The sequence below is a fragment of the Balearica regulorum genome, chromosome 1, assembly GCF_011004875.1.
Source record: "Balearica regulorum gibbericeps isolate bBalReg1 chromosome 1, bBalReg1.pri, whole genome shotgun sequence".
In the NCBI taxonomy this organism is placed as follows: Eukaryota; Metazoa; Chordata; class Aves; order Gruiformes; family Gruidae; genus Balearica; species Balearica regulorum.
This window is the reverse complement of record NC_046184.1, coordinates 47,268,270-47,289,213: the sequence shown is the minus strand read 5'-3', so window position 1 is coordinate 47,289,213 and position 20,944 is coordinate 47,268,270. Positions and strand designations below refer to the sequence as shown.

The 20,944-nt window shown below is 38.1% G+C and overlaps 1 protein-coding gene across 1 annotated transcript; it reads right to left on the bottom strand.

The window, feature by feature from the left end:
• Nucleotides 1–1,347: 1,347 nt before the first annotated feature.
• Nucleotides 1,348–19,568, bottom strand: NTS (neurotensin). Its single transcript, XM_075748231.1, has 4 exons — nt 19,267–19,568; nt 15,054–15,115; nt 8,654–8,878; nt 1,348–6,668 (listed from the first exon to the last, which is right to left on the bottom strand). Exons 1-4 carry the CDS (start codon nt 19,325–19,327, stop codon nt 6,522–6,524), a joined length of 495 nt encoding a protein of 164 aa, XP_075604346.1. The 5' UTR covers nt 19,328–19,568; the 3' UTR covers nt 1,348–6,521.
• Between the last annotated feature and the right edge of the window lie 1,376 nt (nt 19,569–20,944).

Sequence of the window (20,944 nt, the reverse complement as noted above, 5' to 3'; positions counted from 1 at the left end):
AATGTTGAGAACAGGGGCCAGATTGTTGCCCTTACTATCCTCTGCTGGGAACTCCCCTTTTCTTCAGAATATCCTGCATCTTTTAGTTCATACAGCCTGTGTACACTTTAGTCTTCAACTAACACTAACCTAGCAAGACTTAACTCAGATTCCCTTTCCTCCTTTCTCCCTGACTTTCCCCTCCCTGTCTCCCTCCGTCCCTCCCTCCATCCAAATACATACTACCCGCGCCTCAGCCAGCTCTGACACTTTCTGGTTGGAGCCAGACAGAAGGAATACACAGTTAACCTCTTCCTACATTTTCTCATTAAGTCCCTTACCTGTCTGTATTTCGTTTCCCTTTTGCTTGTTCCCTTACAGCCCCTTTCAGTTCAACCCTCTAACACAGAATTCTGTAAAAGCACAAAGGTAATGTGGAGGTACATGTAACATTTATAAAGAAACCCCAAATTATAATGTTCATAACTCCCTCATTCTCCACAGGCAGAGTCTTAGAATTGTAACTCTTAACTCCACTATAATGAAAAAATTGTCTTTAGCAAATGGAAACTTTTGAGGAGAATGGAAGTTAAGTATTCACCAAGGATTTCAGCTTCAAAAGCAGCTGCAATCTTAGTACTTCAATGCCTTCTGCATATTAAAGAAAATCATTTAGAAATTTGTGTCACTATTGTTTATTTCTGCAGCAAACAGCAAAAGTACCATGGTACCATAGTGCATATACCTATAAATTAGAGACTTTATTTGCTGTAAAATTCAGAATAATTTGAATAAACTCTTCATTTGTGGGTACATACACACATCCATGTGGTGTTATTGATTCCTTCTTTTTGAACAGAACAAAAGACATGTTGTCTGTTCCAAACAGCTCTTTATTTAAAAGAACATCAAATAAGATACTAAAACACAACAACAACTGCAGTATATGGGTTGTGCAACTACCCTAAGGATTTGGCAGTACACAAAAATAACCAAGAAATTTCATTCATGCAAGAACTATTAAGTAAACTATTTCTAAGACCTGCTCTATACCTGCCATAAAATCAAAAATCTTTTATTTTTTTAGGAGGAGGACGATTTTTAACCATAGGGATTATTCATTCAATCAACTAAATTGATTTTTGCATCCTAATAAAAGGCTTTGCAATACTAGATTCCAGGAATTGTTGCCTTTAAATACACACAAACAATATGATTTTGAAAAATAATTTTGGAGGAACCACATCATTTATTCCAGACAAAATGATTCCTAAGTCATATTGCTCTGTGACAACTTTCTTTAAGAAAATAATGCACAATGTAACAAATACTAGGGGTTTATTTGGGGGGGTTGGGGGGTTGTGTGTGTGTGTGTGTGTGTGTGCATTTATTTTAGACCTTGAGTTAAATATTTATAGGGGGAAAAAAATCTTAAATTCTAAAATATTGGATTACAAAAATCTGTTATACAGCTTGGATTTTTAAACAATGAATCAGTAAAAGCTGCAATAATGATGTCAAGATTGTCTTTTAGGATGTTTCCAGTCTATCCTCAGGATCAGATTCACTGACGTACAAACCCAGCAGTTTCTCATTCATATACTGTTAACACTTTGTTAAGCAGCTTAGACACTACATCTGGACAGAGGTCCTCAGGCTGCTGGCAGTCATTTATGAAAGCAATTTGTAGGCTATCTGAGAAGCTCCTTATGTACACATAAGAGAAACACATCCTGCAGAAGATTCCTACAACTGAACTTCCAGAGTAAAATAGAAAACAGTTCCAGACTAATACTGCACTGTAACTTTTGAGACAAAACAGACTGGCATTTGACCCACTGGGAGCTCAAACAGCCAAATGCTATTCCTTTATAATCCAAGTCCAGTCATGTATAGTCCCATCTTTTCCTTCTATATGAGGGGACGTGAGGAGTCTCCTGAAACTACAGCTGTACACTCTTACCTACTTGGAAAAAGCAAGTCTTAGTTGGGCAACTGATAGCTCCTGAGGTTTTACGTTTCTTAAAAGTTGACACCCCTCCAAAAATTCCTGGGTGGCTCCCATGCCATTTCCCCATGTTGCCACCTCAGAGGAGCCATTTGGCCAACCAAAGCTGGCCTGCTAATGAGGTACCACAAAGCTCTTTCTAGTCTACTGTCTGATTATTGGGTCTGTCAGACCCATTCAAGTATCCTGGATCTGATAGGTTTTGAAATCTGATCATTGACATTGTGCTTTTGTGTGTGTCTTAATGTGATACCTACTGGATTCAAGAGATTGCATGAGAATGTCGATTTTCAGTAGCAATGAATAAAAACAAACAAATATGTTTTAGCTCCTCTTCTTGACAAAGCTTAAGAACGTGATTCAGATGCTCTCTGGCAGTCCAGTAAATGGAGGAAATAAAAATCATGTGACGTCTAGTGATTATTTTATTTAGATATCAGGGCTATCTATCTATCTATCTATCTATCCATCTATCTATCTATTTGCAGGTTTTTGCAGCCTCACTCATGACTTCTGAATGCTTGAATTTGATAGCACTGAAAATCTCATTACCTGGGTTCCTTGTGAAGATCAACCCTTCCCCCCACTTTCTTTGCTTCCTGGACAGCAAGGTACAAGTTCTGACTCTATCGCTATGTTGCATGAGTCAGTATACTTTATTTTGCAGGTTCTCTGCAACTCTTGTTTTATAACTGCCTTCAGTCAGTCCAATATTTTGGATGTGGAGAACATCAATGTGCCCTCCTACACTCGAGTATGATAGTGGTGGTTTGCATTTTCAATTTGATATTGCATAGTGCAAACTGGTAACTAATCTAAGGGGAAAAGAATAAAATTCAAGACCAAATCATCATGTCTCCATTGTGTGTTAGTTAAGAGTAGGGTATGAGACATAGTCACAATTGTACATTGTATAATTAAATCTCTTTTAATCTGCAAACTCCACATTTCATCCACTCTGTTCACACCACAGCCTTTAAACTTAAACTCTTAGCTAAAACATAGAACAAAGATTAGACTTATAACAGAAAAGACAGAAAACAGCAAATTTTATAATATACCACAAGCAAGACTCAAGAAAGCTAAAGACTTATCACGACATTTAACATTGAGAACTGTAACTATTAATTTTTAATGTTTCTTTTAAAGAAAAAACAAATATATGCTTGACAGACAGTAAAATTATTCATTTCTCTATGTTTTACTTTTCTTATATAGGGCATTTGTAAGATTATGGATGATAACTATTAAAAAATATAAAATCAAATTAAATCTTGGTTACATTTAATTCTACATTAGAAATAACTGAGAAGTTTCTGCAATTGCTCTGTATGACAATATCCAATATTTTAGGAGAAATAATTAAGCATAAAGTTTCTGAATAATTGGTATAATTATTCATCTATGAACTTCATAAAAACACCAGTAATGGAATAAGTAGGAAAAATGTGCTCCTCTGTGGAGACAGACAGCAAATCTCTCAGTAATTGCCTTCATAAAACAAAATTGTCCATATCAAGAGGCAGTTCTTTAAGCCAAGGTAGCAATCTGAGTTAATGGTCTTCAAAACAACATTTTTAAACTTAAGGCAATTATAAGCTGCAGAAAAAAAGGGAAAAAAAACTGTCTGAATTTACAAATCTTTACATATTGTGAAGGCCTCCACTGGCTTGAACTTCATTCAGCACCCATTGCTGCAGCAAATAGAGTGTTGATTTTGCAGTCAGCTAGGACCAAGGCAGGTACCCTGAGGATCCCACTGAAAGAATGTGCAAATTAGAAACAAATATGCATAAGCCCGTCTATTTTTTTGCTGCCATCATCCAAAAAGGAGGGCTAAAGAAAGGCTGCAATTCCACAGCAGTGAGGTCATCAGGAGGTAGCGACAGCTAGGAGTGAGAGGAGTTTTCAAGAAAATAAGGGTCCCCAAGACATCAAAATATCCCTTAACAGCTCTGTATATCTGGCTTAATTGTATGGTTTAAGTGTGTTTTACAACATTTTAATGCTGCTATACTCACTTTTCACCAATGCCCAATAAGATGAAATGCCAGCATTGGCTTTTGTACCTTTACTGACCATGTTACAGTTATGTATATTGTTTCCTCGTCTAGTTAGGACTGTCTCTCACTCTGAATGACATTCCTCTGACAGCTCCCTGAACACCTCCATCAGAGGCCAGGGAACAACTGAACAAGCTGCCTCCTGCCATACTTTAAGCTCTGCCTCCTCCAGTGACACACGGTAGCTGACCCTCTGTGGATTCAAAGGAAATGGGTTATTTTAAGCCATTTTCAGCCAGTCAGTCCGGCCAATCTGTTAACTCTGCACTGCAAGGAACAAGTACGCAGTCACAGGGTAAGTCCCACTTGGGTGTGGAGCACTAGATGAGGCTGGAACAGTTCATCATCATCATTTGAGGTCCTCTGCCATCACCCTATCTAAATCACCTCCAAGATGAAACATGGAAGGGTGCTTTTGTTTTTGAAAATTTTAACATTCTCTATCAGACAACAACCATATTACCTTACTCTACTTTTTTTTTTTTTTTAACTCTTATAAACTGAACGTGAGAGAAAAATACCAGGGCAACCTATTTCTTTTTGTCTTTTTCTTCTGCGTTCCCCATGAAAAAGTGATCTAAAGTTTCTTTTTTCTTCATATTTCACTACCAGTGAATTTTGGAACGAACTCTGTTCTGTTAATTCACACCAACAGATAATTTAGAATTTAAAGTGTCCATAACAGGACTAGGGAGCTTGTAGGTTTGTTGGAAAGAGGAATGTTTCTTAGCCAATTGAGAGCATACTGTGTCTCCAGTCTAATTCCACAACAGTTTCATAAAAAAATAAAGGGTATGAATCTACTAGAACCTTATTTAAGCAAAGCCCTTAAGCGCATTAAGCATTTAAAACACTGACACCAAATGTGCTTAAGTGCTTTGCTGTATTCAAGTCATAATGATTATTACAGTAATTAGTGTACGCTCAGTTATATCTTGTGAGTGCATGCATTTAGTGGCTATTGAATAAATAAACTGATTAATATTTTCAGTGAGAAAAGGAAATATAATTAGCTTTAATATAGTGAAAATACATTTTACTGTAAAAAATCCATCCCTCCGCATGTAACAAGGTTCGTGTAACCATTGGTATGGGTATGTTTCTCCTATGCATATCTCTGTATATATTTAATAATAATTGACAGAAAATCTGACCTGTGAGAGGATTTGGAAATTCTCCAAGTGTTTTTTTCTGGCAATTTGTTGGAACAGCACTGCCTTGAGGAAATAATATCACAAACAGAAAACAGGTAGGTTTTTAAAAGCAATGTCTGTCCCATATTTTGCCTCCTGGTCTGAGCATCCGGGTTTCAAGGGTCTTGGACTATCCCCCTATTTTGACCGCTGTTGTCACGCCCAGTACTTTCAGACTGTTTTACTCCAGACTAGAACCCAGGACGACTGACATCCTGAGTCTCACGTACACATCACAGACACAGAGCTGGAAAATGGGCACGTTTCAGGTGGTACTTAATTCCTCACGGCTTGAAAACAAGTTTTTCCATGCTGAGCTTCCCTCCGTGTCAGCCTCCAAGACTGTCATTAACCCCTGAAACTGCCTGTTGTTATTACAAATTTGTTGAGGGAGGGAAAGGAAATGCTTTTTAATTGTAAGTCTAAGATGTTCTAATTTAGTTCCTCTTTCAAATATTTCTCCCAAGTTTCTCACACAAATGGATTAGTATTTTGACTTTTAACAGTGACAGCACAGGAGCATGAATCAGCTTTTATTTTTTGTCTTTATTTTTTTTTCCTGAGCATTCATAGATTAGGTAAACACTGTAAATTCTTTTACTGATTTAATAAATTATTTTCTTTATTTAGTTGGTGATACACAAGACTCTGAAGCACATCTGGGTTTGTTCTCACTAGCACACTTTGTTAAAGTCTTATTTATGTATTGTTTTCTTAAATTATGACTCTTCAGTGACAAGTTAGGAGTCAAAACCATAAAATTCATTTACAAGCTATTTAAAATATGAATTTTGAAAATATGATTTAACAGTTAGCTGATAGTATTTCTTTCCTTCCTTGACCTAATCCCTAATAAATTAAATTGGCCAATATATAAAATATTGTGGCAGTTCTGACTAATCTATTATACAAAAAATTGCAAGCCTATGTATGTTTGAGATGTTGCATTAAGAAATTGTAAGATTCTCAGTAGGGTTTATGTTGGTGTGGTTTATAAAATAGGAAAAGACTACAATATTCTTGGAAATATGTTGAAATCTCAGTTTTGTACAATACATCATGCTTAGAAACTAGATTTATTTGCAAATGTATTAGTCCAATCAATCTCAAGTAGGAAAAAATCACAATCAAGAAACAGCAATTGCAAAAAAGACACAGTTATCATCTCGATGATTTTCCATAGCATATTTTCACACAAATATGATTTTAGATTTAAATAAGATAACCATAATGCACAGTTACCTATAAACTAAATATACATTGTTTTCTTCTGCTGCATCAGTAATACGAACTTCTCTTCAGTATGTATGGTCTTCTAGCTTTGTTCACATGCAGCTGCCGTTTCAGAATATAGGGATTTTTTCTTTTCATTATTTCCTTGTCTTGGCTTGAGTTCTCTAGATCAAAAGCATCTTGCTGAAGTAACTGTAGGATGCAAGAAGAGACATAATGTTACCAGGTTTTTTTGGTAATGAAGATTGTAAATTCCTAGAAAGTTCTATAAAACTTTATTTTAACATCTGCCACCAAGAAAAAGTCTCTACCATAATAGTTGCAGGTTTTAAAAAAAAAAAAGACACAAAACTAAGATAAGGCTAAAGATGAGCTGAATACTACGGCAGTAATATTTAAATTCCACTGAAATAAATTAGATCATTGGTCTTGACTAGAGAGAAAAGCTGGTATGTCCTCCTTGGTCTGCAACTTGAATTGACTGAAAATTTCCTAGGGATTGTCACTCTATAATCACTCATTCAGGCTAAACACCTCCTAAAACACCCACTGCTTGCTCATTTCAACTTTTAAGCAATATTTGTATCTGCAACTTCCTACAGCTAAAAAAAAATCAAAATGTGAGTAAACAAATAGAAAATTAAATAAAGCACAAGAAAGACAAAATTTTGTCAGTCAGATAACTGGGTTTTGAGTTTTCCTTGAAGTTTTTAAAGTGTTTTGTTTAGATTCATTCTTGCTTTATCTGTTAAGATTTCATCCCTTCTCTCATCACGTTCTTCCATGGTCAAGTACAGTCCTACTGTCTGGCTGAAAGGCATTAAACTGAAAACATTTTTATACTCATCTCAGTATTTCCCTAAGCAATCAAACTCTGTTACTCACTTAATTACTTAATAAATGACTGCTCATCTAAATTCTATTGAAATGAATGGAAAGACTCTCATGGTTTCAACAGACTTTGGAGTCAATCCTGTATGAATAAGATCACAAGAACTTCTCTCATTACATAAATTGTTTATTTCAAGCCTTCTTCAATCCTTCTCCCTCTGGCTCTATCCCTTCTTTTATTGTGTCTTATAAGCCTCTGCACTGCACAAGTGTGTTCATAAGCTGAGACAGGAAGATTTATTTTTTTTTTCAATATTTCATATGCAGTACTGTTAGGAGTGATGATTCCCAACCACCAGAAGAGGTAATGCAACTGCAAAGTAAGGAACTGTGACTGAGTCATACGGACTATTGCATATAGTCAGTTCTACGGTAGCTCCTTTTCAGCAATAAACGTACTGATGAGGAGAGTCCTCAGCAAACTCTGGTTCTCAAAGATGTTGCAGTCTTTTGTGTGGACCACCCCAGCTAATATGAAGGATCGAGAATAAACCTGCAAATACAGAGCTGTGACTCAGCAAACAAAAGAAGATCAAGATTCAGCCAGACGGTCCATGAACCTGTGATGGCTGAAGAAATTGGGCTTACTGGAAAGTGGGTAGGGACACTGAGTTATCTTTTTTCACTACACAAAGCAGCTTTTAGTGTAATATATAACAAAGCAAGTGGATTGTGCCCAGTGTGCCTCTCTGTGATGACTGCGCTAAGATAAATATCACAAATGGCCCCCTTTATGTGTGGGGAAGCGAAAAGCAAGAGGTCCCTTGCTACCAGTTTCCTAGCAATGATAAGAAGCCCAGAGTACCTGGTAAAATTACATGTACACATGGGCATGTGTCCACGCTTTTTGAATCCAGTTTGCCTTAGGGCCTTAAAAGGGTTTTCAGAAACTCTGCCTACATTTAGTTATGCCTCAATAAATCTGCAGTAACTGCACGTTTTTTAAGTAGATAATAATTTTGTGTTCTGACATAGAGCTCACTTTCATGTGTTGGTTTGGTTCTTTGGAACAGCTACAAAGAGTGGAGAAAATATGCAGTTAAGAATAGTTCTCATTTATCCATGGGTTGTTATAAAAAGCAGACACTCAGCTCATCAGAAAGAACATTAATTCACAACTCTTTCAATAAGAGGCATATTAGAGGTATCAGAGACTATTAAAAAGGGAGGGAAAGCTCAGACAACGTGACAGGGGTCCCATGGATATGGGGTTTAAAACATCACTACAAACAGAGCCTGAGAGTTAGACAGCAGTTGAAACAAGCATTTGGGACAGTTTGTTTTACCTCCCAATGCTGAAAGGCTCTGCTGTGGCAAACTTTCTGGAGTTGGTATACTGTCAGCATTGCTTCCAAGCTGAAGCCATCCAGAGCAGCAGGAAACTGTCTTCCTGAAACGAGATCCTCTTCATCTACCTCTATTGTTTCTCCCACTTGGTTGTTTATGTTGTTGACAAAATTGCAGACATTTAGCAGGGTCATTTTCCAGTAAGGAAGTTTTGCTCTGTTAATCTGAAAATACAAATATCCACTATATTTGACATGTTGCATTTTTCGTTTTGTTTTTTAGTAATAATGATGTGTGACATTCAAACATTTTGGTAGGAACAAGTTTGTGTGTTTGAAGTACTTTTAATCTGCTCAACTTTTAGACCATAATTAGAGAGCACCGAAATTAGGACAACTCATTTATTAAACACACCAAGTCTGCTTCCCCACAGCCTTACCCCCCCAGGTAGATATACACAATGAAAAACTAAACTGCCACAGAACCAGAATGGTAGCATTTCGTAGTCATTCTGCACAGGTGCAAACAAAAACACAGATGGAAATTAATATAATATAAATTCACAGGTGTAAATCAGGACAATGAGTCAAACCCACTGGATAAATTCCCAGTACTGGAATCCAAGGTGGATGCCTGTGGTTAACTGGATGCTCCTCCCCAGTTCAGAACAAATACCAGTCATTTCAAAATTCCCTGAGAAAAGGAATGGAGTCCCTGCTGCAGGGCAATCTGTCTGATGAGACTGGGTCTGAAGTTATGGAATCTGTGAGCCTCAAGAGTTTTGGATGCTGGAAAGTCATTAGCCTGGGAGATGTGAATCAAAGACCTACAGGCTTAGATGAAGGTGGAGCAAAGATGAAACAGAGCTGTGCAAACAATGCATTCCTGATTTAGTAACTGGACTGAAAACTCAGACCAACTGTATTTAGGTGGTCCATAATGGACCTTTCCAGAGATGTTACAGAAAGACAGAAATAGAGAAATTTCACCATGGTTTGTCTCAAATTTTGCTTGCTCCAGTATCTTGCATTATTTAGGAGCTGTGTAACTTTTAAAACCTTTTAAAAATGTTGAGAAAAATATTTTTTACTTTTTCTACTGGCACTGTTCTTTCCAAGCAGTTGTGGCAGTAGACTTCTTTAGTTTTGATTATCAACAGAAAAAAGTAAGTGAAAAACCTAATTCCTACATCATTCACTGTTTTTCATGTCTCTTCTGCTTTCTTGGTTCTCCCACTATTATTTCTTTCAAATTGTATTCCTTTTAGTGGTGAGTATAGAAATTAGTTTCCTTAAACTAGAACTGGTGACGTAGCAATCTCCAATCAGAAGCCAAATAGCAAATTTCTATTTATTCCTGGCAAGGGCTTCCTTGCTGTGCACATTAGGATTACACTTTTCCTATGAACTGAAATGTAGTTGCTTCTTTTCTGGTACGTACAAAGTTAAATACAGGTACTGCATTAACACAGACATTGCCTTTTAAATACTGACAGCATAAATTAAGAGTGTGGATGCAGTGTTTACTTAGTTGAACATTAGGTAATCACATAATCTGTTGTCGTTTCTTTAAAGCACCTTCCTAATAAAGGGGCATTGTATGCAAGATTTCTGCATCTTCACCACACTTTACTATTTTTTGAGGAAAAAGGAAGAAAATGGAGAGGAGTGAGGAAGAAACAAGAAAAGCTGGCATCACTATTAGCATTAGTTACCCCCAAAAAAATCCTTTTTGGCCACAATCATTACTCCAATATATATCCGATGTATGCATGCCTTTCAAAACGAGAATGATTTCAGATGCCTGACAGTGCCCAAAGAAAACAAACAAACAAGAGTATTTTGTTTTGAGGCTAAGAAGAAAATAAATCTCAAATCTTATTCTGAAGCTTGAAATTGGTTCTGCATTGCTTACTTTGAGCTCATCTGTTGTCCCATTAGGTGCCCTAATTAGTCTGTTGAATTATTTGAAAAGATTTGACAGGTTAAATTAAAATTAAATTAAAATTAACCTCTTTGCAGAATGTCTAATTTAATTAACAGAAGTTAAATTATCGAAAAGAGCAAGTGTCCACTGTAATTTCAAAATTTTCTTTGGTCTGTTTTAAAATATTTGTGAAATATAAAAATATGTAGCTTTCCATGACAAATGAGGAGGCTTTTCCAATGCACTTCTCTCTCCTGGGTATATGAAAGAAATGTGAGCTAGCACTGCAACAGCTAAATCGCAATGAAGAATAAAATCTAGGGGCAGTGGTACGTGAGCATGCGAGAGTTCTGAGTTTAAAAAAAAAAAAAAAATATTCCAGTGAGTGGGAACGGAAGAGAAGTGGAAAACCTAAGGAAAATTTTTATGCCTTCTTGCATAATTTATAGAATCTTTTTGATCTAAAGTTACTACTTTATGTTAGCCTGATGTATCTGTATGTTTAAGGGAACTTTCCTCTATATATTAGTAAAATACTTAAATAGCAGACTTCATTAGATGAAATTGGTCTTAGCTGCTACTTATAAGCTTAGGGGAAAAAAATTTTGCAGTGCTGCCTGCAAGCATACTTCGTTTGTTAAGGGAGTCTAATTCCCATTAATACCATGCATTTATCACTACAAAGTATTTTTACTTGAGTACACCTGCTTTTGACTTACACTATAGCCAGCTCACAGAATGCGACTACAAAGCATTAAGAACTTCAGTCAAGAGTGAAATTTTTTTTTAACTGAACATGGAGCTCTCCAGGTCATATCCACTCACTGAACACAGCAGTCATGTTACTTTTCTACTCTACTTCACTATTACAGCAAGCATTGCAATCAGACGTCTTTGTTTTATATGTTATGGGAAATCTCTGAGGTGGTTATCCTACAGGAGTATGTGAAAACACAGTTTCAGATGACCATAACCCAAATTTTCAAGTACATTTCCAACGTGTGATATATTTTCTGCACAGGTCTAAGCAATACCAAATACAGTTGCTGAAGATGTGTTTTGGAAAACACCTACACAAGAGATCAAGGAACCCATATCTGACAAGATGGAACTAATTTGTTTTAAGATTAAATTGAAAAATATCTGGGAGTGATCTGAAGGAACAAAAGAGACTTTAGTATGAATCAGAATTTAAAATTCGTTATGCTGAAGTGAATATGATGCATGCATTTCTACTGTTGACCCTGCTTCTGAAATAAGACTCAGATATACGGTTTCCCACACCTCATATATCTTGAAAGATAATTTTAAATCATTTAAGAAACTGAAATGAGCTTGAGAATATTTCCTTCTTTGACAACAGGCTTGTCCTATGAAAGATTAAGGAGAATTCCAAGTTACAACTTATAGGATATCTTTTTCTTTCCATTTCTTGTTGAATGATACCACTGATAGTTTGTTTAAGACACTTCTTATGTTATAATGCATACCTCTCAAATGCTTTTTTGTCTTTTTTTTTTTTAGGAAAAAAGTTAAATTCTCTGCTTTTTATATTCTTTTCTTTGTCTAGTGAAAGCAGATGAAAAACAAATTCATAACCAAGTAAAACCCAAAGTTATGTAGGATCTCTATTGTTCCTTTTTGAAATAGTAGTTGAATTCTTTTCAGAATGTAAGCATAGACATAATAAAAATACTCTCTGTCTTTAAGCAGATATGGTATTGAGATCTGTTACAGCAGAAGTTCTTCCAGGGTATTTATTAATGCCTGTAAATGTAATGAATTTTTATGTGATGACTGAGTCAGGAAGTCAGTAACTCCTAGGCAGCTGTAATCTCATCTGCTTCTGACAAGGAGGCCTGACTGTCTGGACACGTACAGTCAGCAACAGGCATCCTAGAACACCAAGAAGCTCAGAGGTTCCAAGACTTCAGAAAATTAATGCGAGTGGGGATCCCAAAGGTGAAGTTTATTCTAGTGGTGAGATATTCTTCCAGGCAACACTTTTTTCTTTTTTTTTTTTTTTTCTTGAACTAACATTATCTCAATCTTGTTTAAGTTCAAGACATTCTTCATGCAAGTGGTGGTTTCAGGCAAGCACTTAGGAAGCTGAGAATAGAGCTATCTATCTGATACAAAAGAGAGACAGCAGATAACTGTCCACATATTTGTGACACTTCAGGTTGTGTTGCCTTACCAGATCTTCCAAAAGGCTCTTTGGATTTTATCTTAGAAGACAGACAGATGAAACATTTTAGGGACTTGTTTGATCTTTATATCTTCTTTGATAGCAGGGAAGGATGATAAACTGTATTAAATGTTGAAGACAGGTTGTGATAAGCATGGATGTACTTCTTCAAAGATGGAGCGCGATTCAGCATATATATGACTTTAAAGAACTGTTTGAAAAGGTCCAGTAGACACTGGACAGCAGTCTGTGAAGTCAAAAGCATATGGTAACTCTTTTCATAATATTGGATAGTCTACTGACTGTTGCAAAAGGTATGTGCTTAAAACCCTAGCTATAGTCTTGATACTTGACTTCCAAGTGCCTGCTTAGGAAGATTTTTTTTTGTCAAATACTAGAACCACAAATGATAATCCACTTTGCTGCATTTTTAGATCAGAGCTTTCATAAACTTTTTTTTTTCTTTTTTAATTTTTTTTCTTCTCATCTTAATGCTATTTAAATTGTCTGGGTTTCTCTTGCTGCTTATTACCCAGTCAGTGTCAAAGACAGTTAATGCAATTTAACAGTAATTGCCTTCAAGTGGAACCAGGTTTCAGGCACAATACAAGACATTTATTACACATACCATCCTCAAATTTGTCTCTCACACCAGAACCATACTTTTCTCTAATCAGGGTTAAAAGCTAGCAGAGGACAACAGAAAAACAAAAAAAAAGTATATGTCATTTCAGTAATGAACGGAATAGAAGTATGCCTCTTGTAGAAACATTTATGCACACCTTTTAGTGGTTCCACCGTGCCTTACTTTGATGTCAAGAGACAATATATATTGAACTAATGAATTTTAGATGGTAATTTAAGAATTAAAGCAATGTCTCCACCATGCATCTACTGCTTCTGTCAACTTCAGGTGTCACTTGACTTATGGTATATACCATAAGGAAATGGAATAGCAAGCTACATGATGGAAAACAACATATAAGAGTATCATGGCAAACATCATTACATTATCGACTGGTGCACTCTATTTGTGCATTTTTAGTTACCTGAGATTATATTCTGTGCTGAGAGGGAGGAAAAGATGGAAGTGGAAGTTAGGTTCACTGTTCCACTAAAGTCAGTAGCAGAAATACCAATATGTGCAGGGTTTCCTCCCAGGGCTATTTTTGTCAGCCTCCTACGTTTAAATTTGTCTCAGAAAAAGAATATGTATTAAATCTTTCTGTACCTTACAGAAGTGAGTAGCAAACAGGTTTATTTGGCATCTAAGGTTAATTACCATGCCAGTAGTGAACATGGCAACCTAAAAAATGCCAGATCAGACCAAAACAATGTGTTTTCTGACCTTATGTCTCATTTTAATCTATTCAAAGGATCCTGTGAAAAAGCTCACAAATAAGCAAATACAGTAAATACAGAAGTCTCCCAGGCAGGTTTTGTCCTTAACCTTCAACTAGTCATTGGCTTATGAAATTATTTTTGGGGGGAAATTTTTCATTTCTCATTTTATTTTCCATTGGATTTAAGCACCACTTGAACTTCATTAGAACAAAGAATTAAAACATTCAACCTTAAGCCCATGGCATTTGTTTGACGGTTTGTTCTTTAATATGTTGCTGAAGAAATATTAGATGTATATATTTCTTAGATGATTCATGGGAAATAACAGGGTTGAGAAAGTGTTTGCCTATCACCCTGTTCAATACATATATGCAACACTTGCTGCTTTACCTTGTCAATATGAGATTGGAACTGAATTTTTGTCTATTTGTATTAAATAACACGTACATCACTCACAGTATAGCAACTTGTCAAGGAAATGTCATTTATCAGATTAATACTTTCACAGTAATGTCCCCATGTTCCTGTACTAACACTATGATTAAATTCCTAAACCAAAATCAGCATATGTATTAACAGATTTTGCTTTATGACTACAGATATAGGAAAAGTTCTGCATAAAAATAGCACTTACGGATTTGACTCAAGGTTAATTTAGCTTTCATCAGGCACAATTTCCTCATATAAATTTACATCTCTGCACATAACACAGTTTTGACAGTTTAATGAAAGTACCAGTGTTACAAGTGAGGAGCACTTTTAGTGTGTCACATCAACACCTTTAAACTTCCTTTGAACTGGAGAAAATCTTGCACCAAAGTAATGTCTAGCACTGAACTTTTTGGTCTAGACCATACGTTATTACTTTGTAATAACTTCTGGGTTTGTAATGAGAATTCATTTGCTCCCTACACGTCAGCTAAAAGAGTAAAAATAATTACCTTTGATGTGTACATATTGGTCAATAAATCTGCTTCTAAGGCTTTCATTTCCTCTTCTGAATCTGGGAATAACCAGAAACATATGTTTATAATTTCATCATAAATCATGGACATTTGAATTCAGCATACAGCATTTACATACATCAAGGAATTTTGAAAACAAACAAAAAAAAACCCCACCCTAGCAAACAAGCAAACAACTTAGATAAAAACACAGCAAAGTGATCTAGAGAGACTGTGAGGAGTCTTCAAGTAACAGCAACATTACGTTAAAATGGATACTCACTATGTTTTCAAAGCATGATCATGCTTATTGAAGTGAATTAAATGATTCATTAATCTCACTTCACTGGTAGACAGGCCCACTAATCTGCAGCCCTTTCAATAAACAAAACTGCTGCAATACTCACCATTCAAAATCAATATGATTTTCATAATCATTATTCGTCACCTCTGCTTACTTTGGAAGATTTTGGATATTTATTTTCAAAGAATATTTATTTAAGTAGCAGCTAAGTATTTACGTCAATGGCAGTTATGATTATTTGACAAGATTTAGTCTTGATTATTCTTGGTTAAATTAAGAATATTTTTACTGAGATGAGGGACTTGAGCTTGACCAGTTTGTGATACAAGTTCTTGACAATGCATATACCAAAAGAAAGTATTGTGACTGAAAGTCTTAGGATTTTCTTTACTAATTTAATTGATCTTTGACAGCTCCGCAAACTTGCAAGACCTGTGATTTGGTGAATAGGATAGAAATTGCTGTAGAAAGAGAAAATAGCCACAAACTTTTCTGTGTTGTGCTGTATGGAATCACAAGGAAGATCTGCTGCCTTGAAAATGAAGCAGCAATCACAACTCGAAGATGAGATATATACAGAAATCAGTTAAATCTTCAGATGAAACAGAGTTCCACATGGCTTTTAGCTTTCCTGGAATACCAGCAGTTCAAAGCCAAATGACACACTTATTTATATTTTAAACCAAAATCTAGTCTATATTCATATAAATCATCTCTCATTTTCATTAAAATGATCAATGCTGTTGGCATGTAACACCCTGCCACAGAACCTGTGGATGGATTCTGCCTATGCCTCCATTTCAGGGATCATGACCATGTTGTGTCACTACCTTTCACAGACTGTAAGGGACCTTTTATACAAATATGTGCTAATATGTCATAGATTTCTGCTAGCATGGGAAGCCAACCATTATAATGCTCTTAAAAATCGATCATGTTCAAACTTAATAACAAGATCTCACCACCATGACTGTGTTTCTTCTTTGGGGAATTCTTCCAAACTATCAATGGTTATTCACCTCCTTCTAATTTCAAGCCTAATATATTTCTAGCTACAAAGTTATGAGTGGTTTGTATATAACTTCCTTCACTATAAATAATACCTTTTATTTGTAATATTTACCCAACTCGTGTATTTTTTGAGAGCAATCAAAGCCCTTCCCAGCTTAGATTTTTAGGGTGTGCTTACATAATCAGCAAACAAATGCAAGATCACTGTGCCTTTTGGACATAAACCCTCACCCCGAAAATCCTGTAAATACTTCACTGAAAGGCTATGCCCAGAGGTATTAGACTGTCATCTATTCTCCTCTCTTGTAATAGCCTTGTATCCCCCAACTCATCAGAGTGGCCCTCCTCTGTGCCTGATATGATCTCAAGACAGCATAGCATAGTACAGTTTGCATCAGAAGCCTCAGTACTTAACTACCTTAATGCTTACCATTAGCTGCAGGAAGTAGCTCTTACACATTATTTGATTTTGTTTGTCTTTCATGGCTGAAAAACTTTCGTATCTCGTAAAAAAAAATGAGGTCAGATAACATGACCAAGTTTTTTATCTCCTCAAACATCTCCAACAGCTGTGCTTCTGTTAAAAGGAGCTTTTAATAAGAGCTTCTATTATTTCCTAAGCTATTGCATTTTGTACTGTTGCACTGCTGCTTATTTCTATTATTCAGGTCATCAAAAACTTCTGTGTGTTATGCCAATCTTCCTCTGTAGTGATTCTCCTGTTCACCTTTGCATTACCATCACACTATATTCATTCATTCTTACTTTTTGCATTGAAGTTGAAAATATTGAAAATACAGCTTGTAGATCGGTATTACAGGAACTAATGTCCAAACTAACGCCTTGCAGCCCTTTCAGCACTGCTGGTTATCAGCATTGCCTAGTCTCTTAACCGCTTTACCATTAGCCAAAGTTCTGCAGGTAGCATAAGATCACCTCAGCTGATTTTCCACTAATTATAGGAGCAGCTCGGGTGAACGGGTGAGCAGCACACATGTGACAGCATCATGATTTGTGGTGTCCTGGGTCATACCAGCTGAGGACAATGAAAGGACTTGTGTCTGGTTAGCACCTGGTTTTTATATTCTGTAGAGGATGGAAGTTAGCTTTCACACCGTCGAGGTTGGAAGACAGCTGCAGACATGGAAGATAGGTAGGTATTAAGAAACGTTTTGATTGAGAAAAGTCTGGAGGACGTTATTTAGGAGGCTGTTCAAGATTCCTTGAGTGAAGAATAAAGCAAGGCTTGGGGAAGGAGAAGGGAGCATGTCCAGGTAATTCAGGAGTGAAAGAGACAGATCAGCAGTAAAACCATAAAAAGAGCAGAGTCTCAGAGAGCAATGTATAAAAAGTCTGGTTCTACATTATTGTTCAAATCAGAAGGAAATTCACACAGTTTGATGTCCTCCTGATTCAATTCTTATTGACAAGAAATATAGCTTCTATTCATTTAATCACATTTTACAGGAATAGTTGCATTCTACAGGTACACACTTTCCCCTGAGGGCAAGCATTTTCAAAAGAAAATTAAAATGAATGATCATATTAGTCAAAACTGATTTGGTCCTTCCACTCAAGCTTCTCCATGGCATTTCTCATTTAAATGTAATTTCGAATCTTCAAGCAAATACACCATCGTGTCAGTTACACGTACAATTTTGTTTCTGGGTTTGTTAGTGAGCCTATTTTAATTCCCACTGAATTTTTTTACTTTAGTGGGCTTTCATTCAGGTGCTACAAACACTTGAACTTGAAACTGCCTTACTGAAAATACTAGTCAAGTATTTGCTTTAAAAGCTTCAGATTTTAGGGAGAAAATAGTAAATATTAAGCCTTGTCACTAAGATCACCAGTTCTCCATAATATACAGAATTATTATGTTTAAACTGTGATAAAATGCAGGTATTACATTTGTTACATTTTTTCTTCTGCAGGGGAATACAAACTTTCATTTAAAATGAGAATCAGGAATTTTGAGTCCTTCTGAATATTGACGCTGAAAATTGAAGCTACTTGTAAATTTACTCTTTAAATTTTGTGGCATTAAAAAATTAAAGTAATTTGCAAGTTAGTTAAGTTGGATTTTGAAGTCTGTTCCGCTTCACCTCTGTGTGTGTACACCTCTGTTTAATCTCCACCATACCTATTTTTGGTCATAAACTTAGGGCATAAATGACACATGCTTAGCTGTGGCATTTTCCAAAGGAGAAAGCAATGCATTTTAATATATGATCCTCTTTTTTTTAGGTTTCTGAAGCAATTGCTCTTGGACTAGAAATGCACTTACATTAACCTTTCTATTGTGTGATCTGCATCTGACTCACTATTTTTGTCATAATTTCAGATCAGTTTCTAGCAATTTTTTTTTCCTCCAGAATACAAAAATTGCATTTCTGTCACTAACAAGTGACTAAAGTGCATATATATTTATATTCATTTGGATTATGGCAGCTATTCATAAGAGTTGCTGAAATTATCATTTCTATGATAGTTTAGAAATACACGGTATTCAATAAAACACAAATGAGGCAGCATAATGAAGCACACGGTTTACAGCGATGTACATTTCCAATGACTAGTCTACGCTAACCGCCATGGTAGGGATGCTGTGAGGAGAAACGGTTTACGTGAAAGGAGAAAGTTAAGGGAGTGACAGAAAAAAAATGATGCTGGCCAGAACCCGTTATCAGGGCCAGCTCCTTGGCGCCCGTTCAGCACAGCCGCGGTAGCCCGAAAACGACTTCACCTCCTGTCTTTGGGTCCCTCTGAAGGCTCCGGGAGCGGCTCGGTGCCTACCGCTTCCACAGACTCCGGGGGGACGGCGAGCAGCGCCAAGCCCGCGTCCTGGGGGTGCGCCCGGGCGCAGGGCGGTGCGGGGCGCCGGCGGGGGCTTACCTGAGCAGAAGCTGCAGGAGGCCAGGGCCAGCAGCACCACGCACGCCAGCTGGGCTCTCATCCTTGCCGCGCCGCCCTCTAGAAAGTAAAGTCCATAAATCCTGGGGAGAGACGGAGAGAGAGAGAGAGAGAGAGAGCGCGAGCCCCGCTGCTCCGCGCCGCTCCGCGCCACTCCGCGCTCTCAGCACGCGCGCTGGCGGGCGGCTGCAGGCACTACACGGGGGACCCGGACCCTTCCCCAACTATATAAGCCGCGGGGTGATGTCACGGCGGTGCCGCCATCGCCTCCTGATGAAGCTCCCTCCCTCCTCCCCCTCCACCCCCCCCCCCCCCCCCCCGCTGCCCCCTCCCCGCCGCTCCGCGCCCGCCACCGCTGACGCCACTCGCCGCCTGACGCACGCGGAGCCCCGCGGGGCGCGCAGCAGACCCCCCGCACCCACCAGCGCGGGGCACGGCCGGACCCAGCTTTTCCCGAAAGGGAACTATCGTCTGATCTGGAAAAGTCCCCAAATAATTAGTTTTTATTCTTTTTTTTTTTTTTTTTTTTTTTAAAGTTATCGCAGTTGCTCGGACCCCTGGCGCGTGCTGTGCTATGGGGCAGGGGCAGGAAACGGCCGCGCCTCAGGCTGAGCATCGCGGGCAGCGCCGCGGTCCTCCTGCGCTTTGTCTGCATCTCTTGTACCTTTCCCTACAGCGAGGGGAAAAAAACGGGGAGTGAACCCCACACCGGCCACGGGCAGGGATGTGACACAGGGCAGGGACAGGGGTGTTAAACCGGGGATGGGCAGGGGATGTGTGACATCAGGCATGGGCTGGGGTATAACCTCGGGCATGGGCAGGGGTCTTACATCGGGCATGGGTAGCAGAAAAAAAAAAAAAGATGGGGGGGGGGAAGTCTGTGTGAGAGAGAGAGATGGAAAAAGATACCGGGAAAGTCACTTGATAGAGATTTTTCATAGATGCGCAAAAAATTCTGATACCCGACACGGCGAGACTCCCTATTACTCCTGAAGAGTGCTTGCCATCAGCTAACAGCTGTGGTTTCAAGAGAGTAAGCGCTCCTGCGAGGCATTTCTCTTAAGATGTACTTTTCCCGGTTGATTTTTACAATAGATATCTTTCCTCAACGACCAGCAAAGAGCAGGCTCCGCGAACAGCATCCAGAGCTCAACACTCAGTAAAACGCGCCGGGGACCCGAGGCGGGAGGCAGCGCGGCGGCGGTGCGGGCGCGGAGCGGGCGCGCAGTGCCCCGGGGCGGGGGGGGTGGGGGGGGAAGGCACGGACGAGGGGTCCCCCGTCTCTCCATCGCACGCCTTGCCCTCCGTGCGTGCACGGGAGCCGGTATCTGTTCCGGCCTGAGTCGTAAAACCCACGGAAATTATCCGAAGTGGAGGGTAGGGCAGGGTAATCTTTAACGCATGAGTATATAAATGTAAAGCTGAATACTCGCATCAGCCTCCATCGCGCTACTGCTTTTGCTGTGATTTTTTTTTTCAGATACAGACAAATGCTCCATCTGTTGAATGCAGATATTACAATGCGGAACATTTTGATCTCTGTGAATACATTTAAGGGCAGATACACATACCACATATAGCAGAAACGCACTCCGTGAATGGTAAATTCTGCTGGCGTGGATGTTCTCTTCACTGCAGAAACTTTCCTTTAAAATGCAAA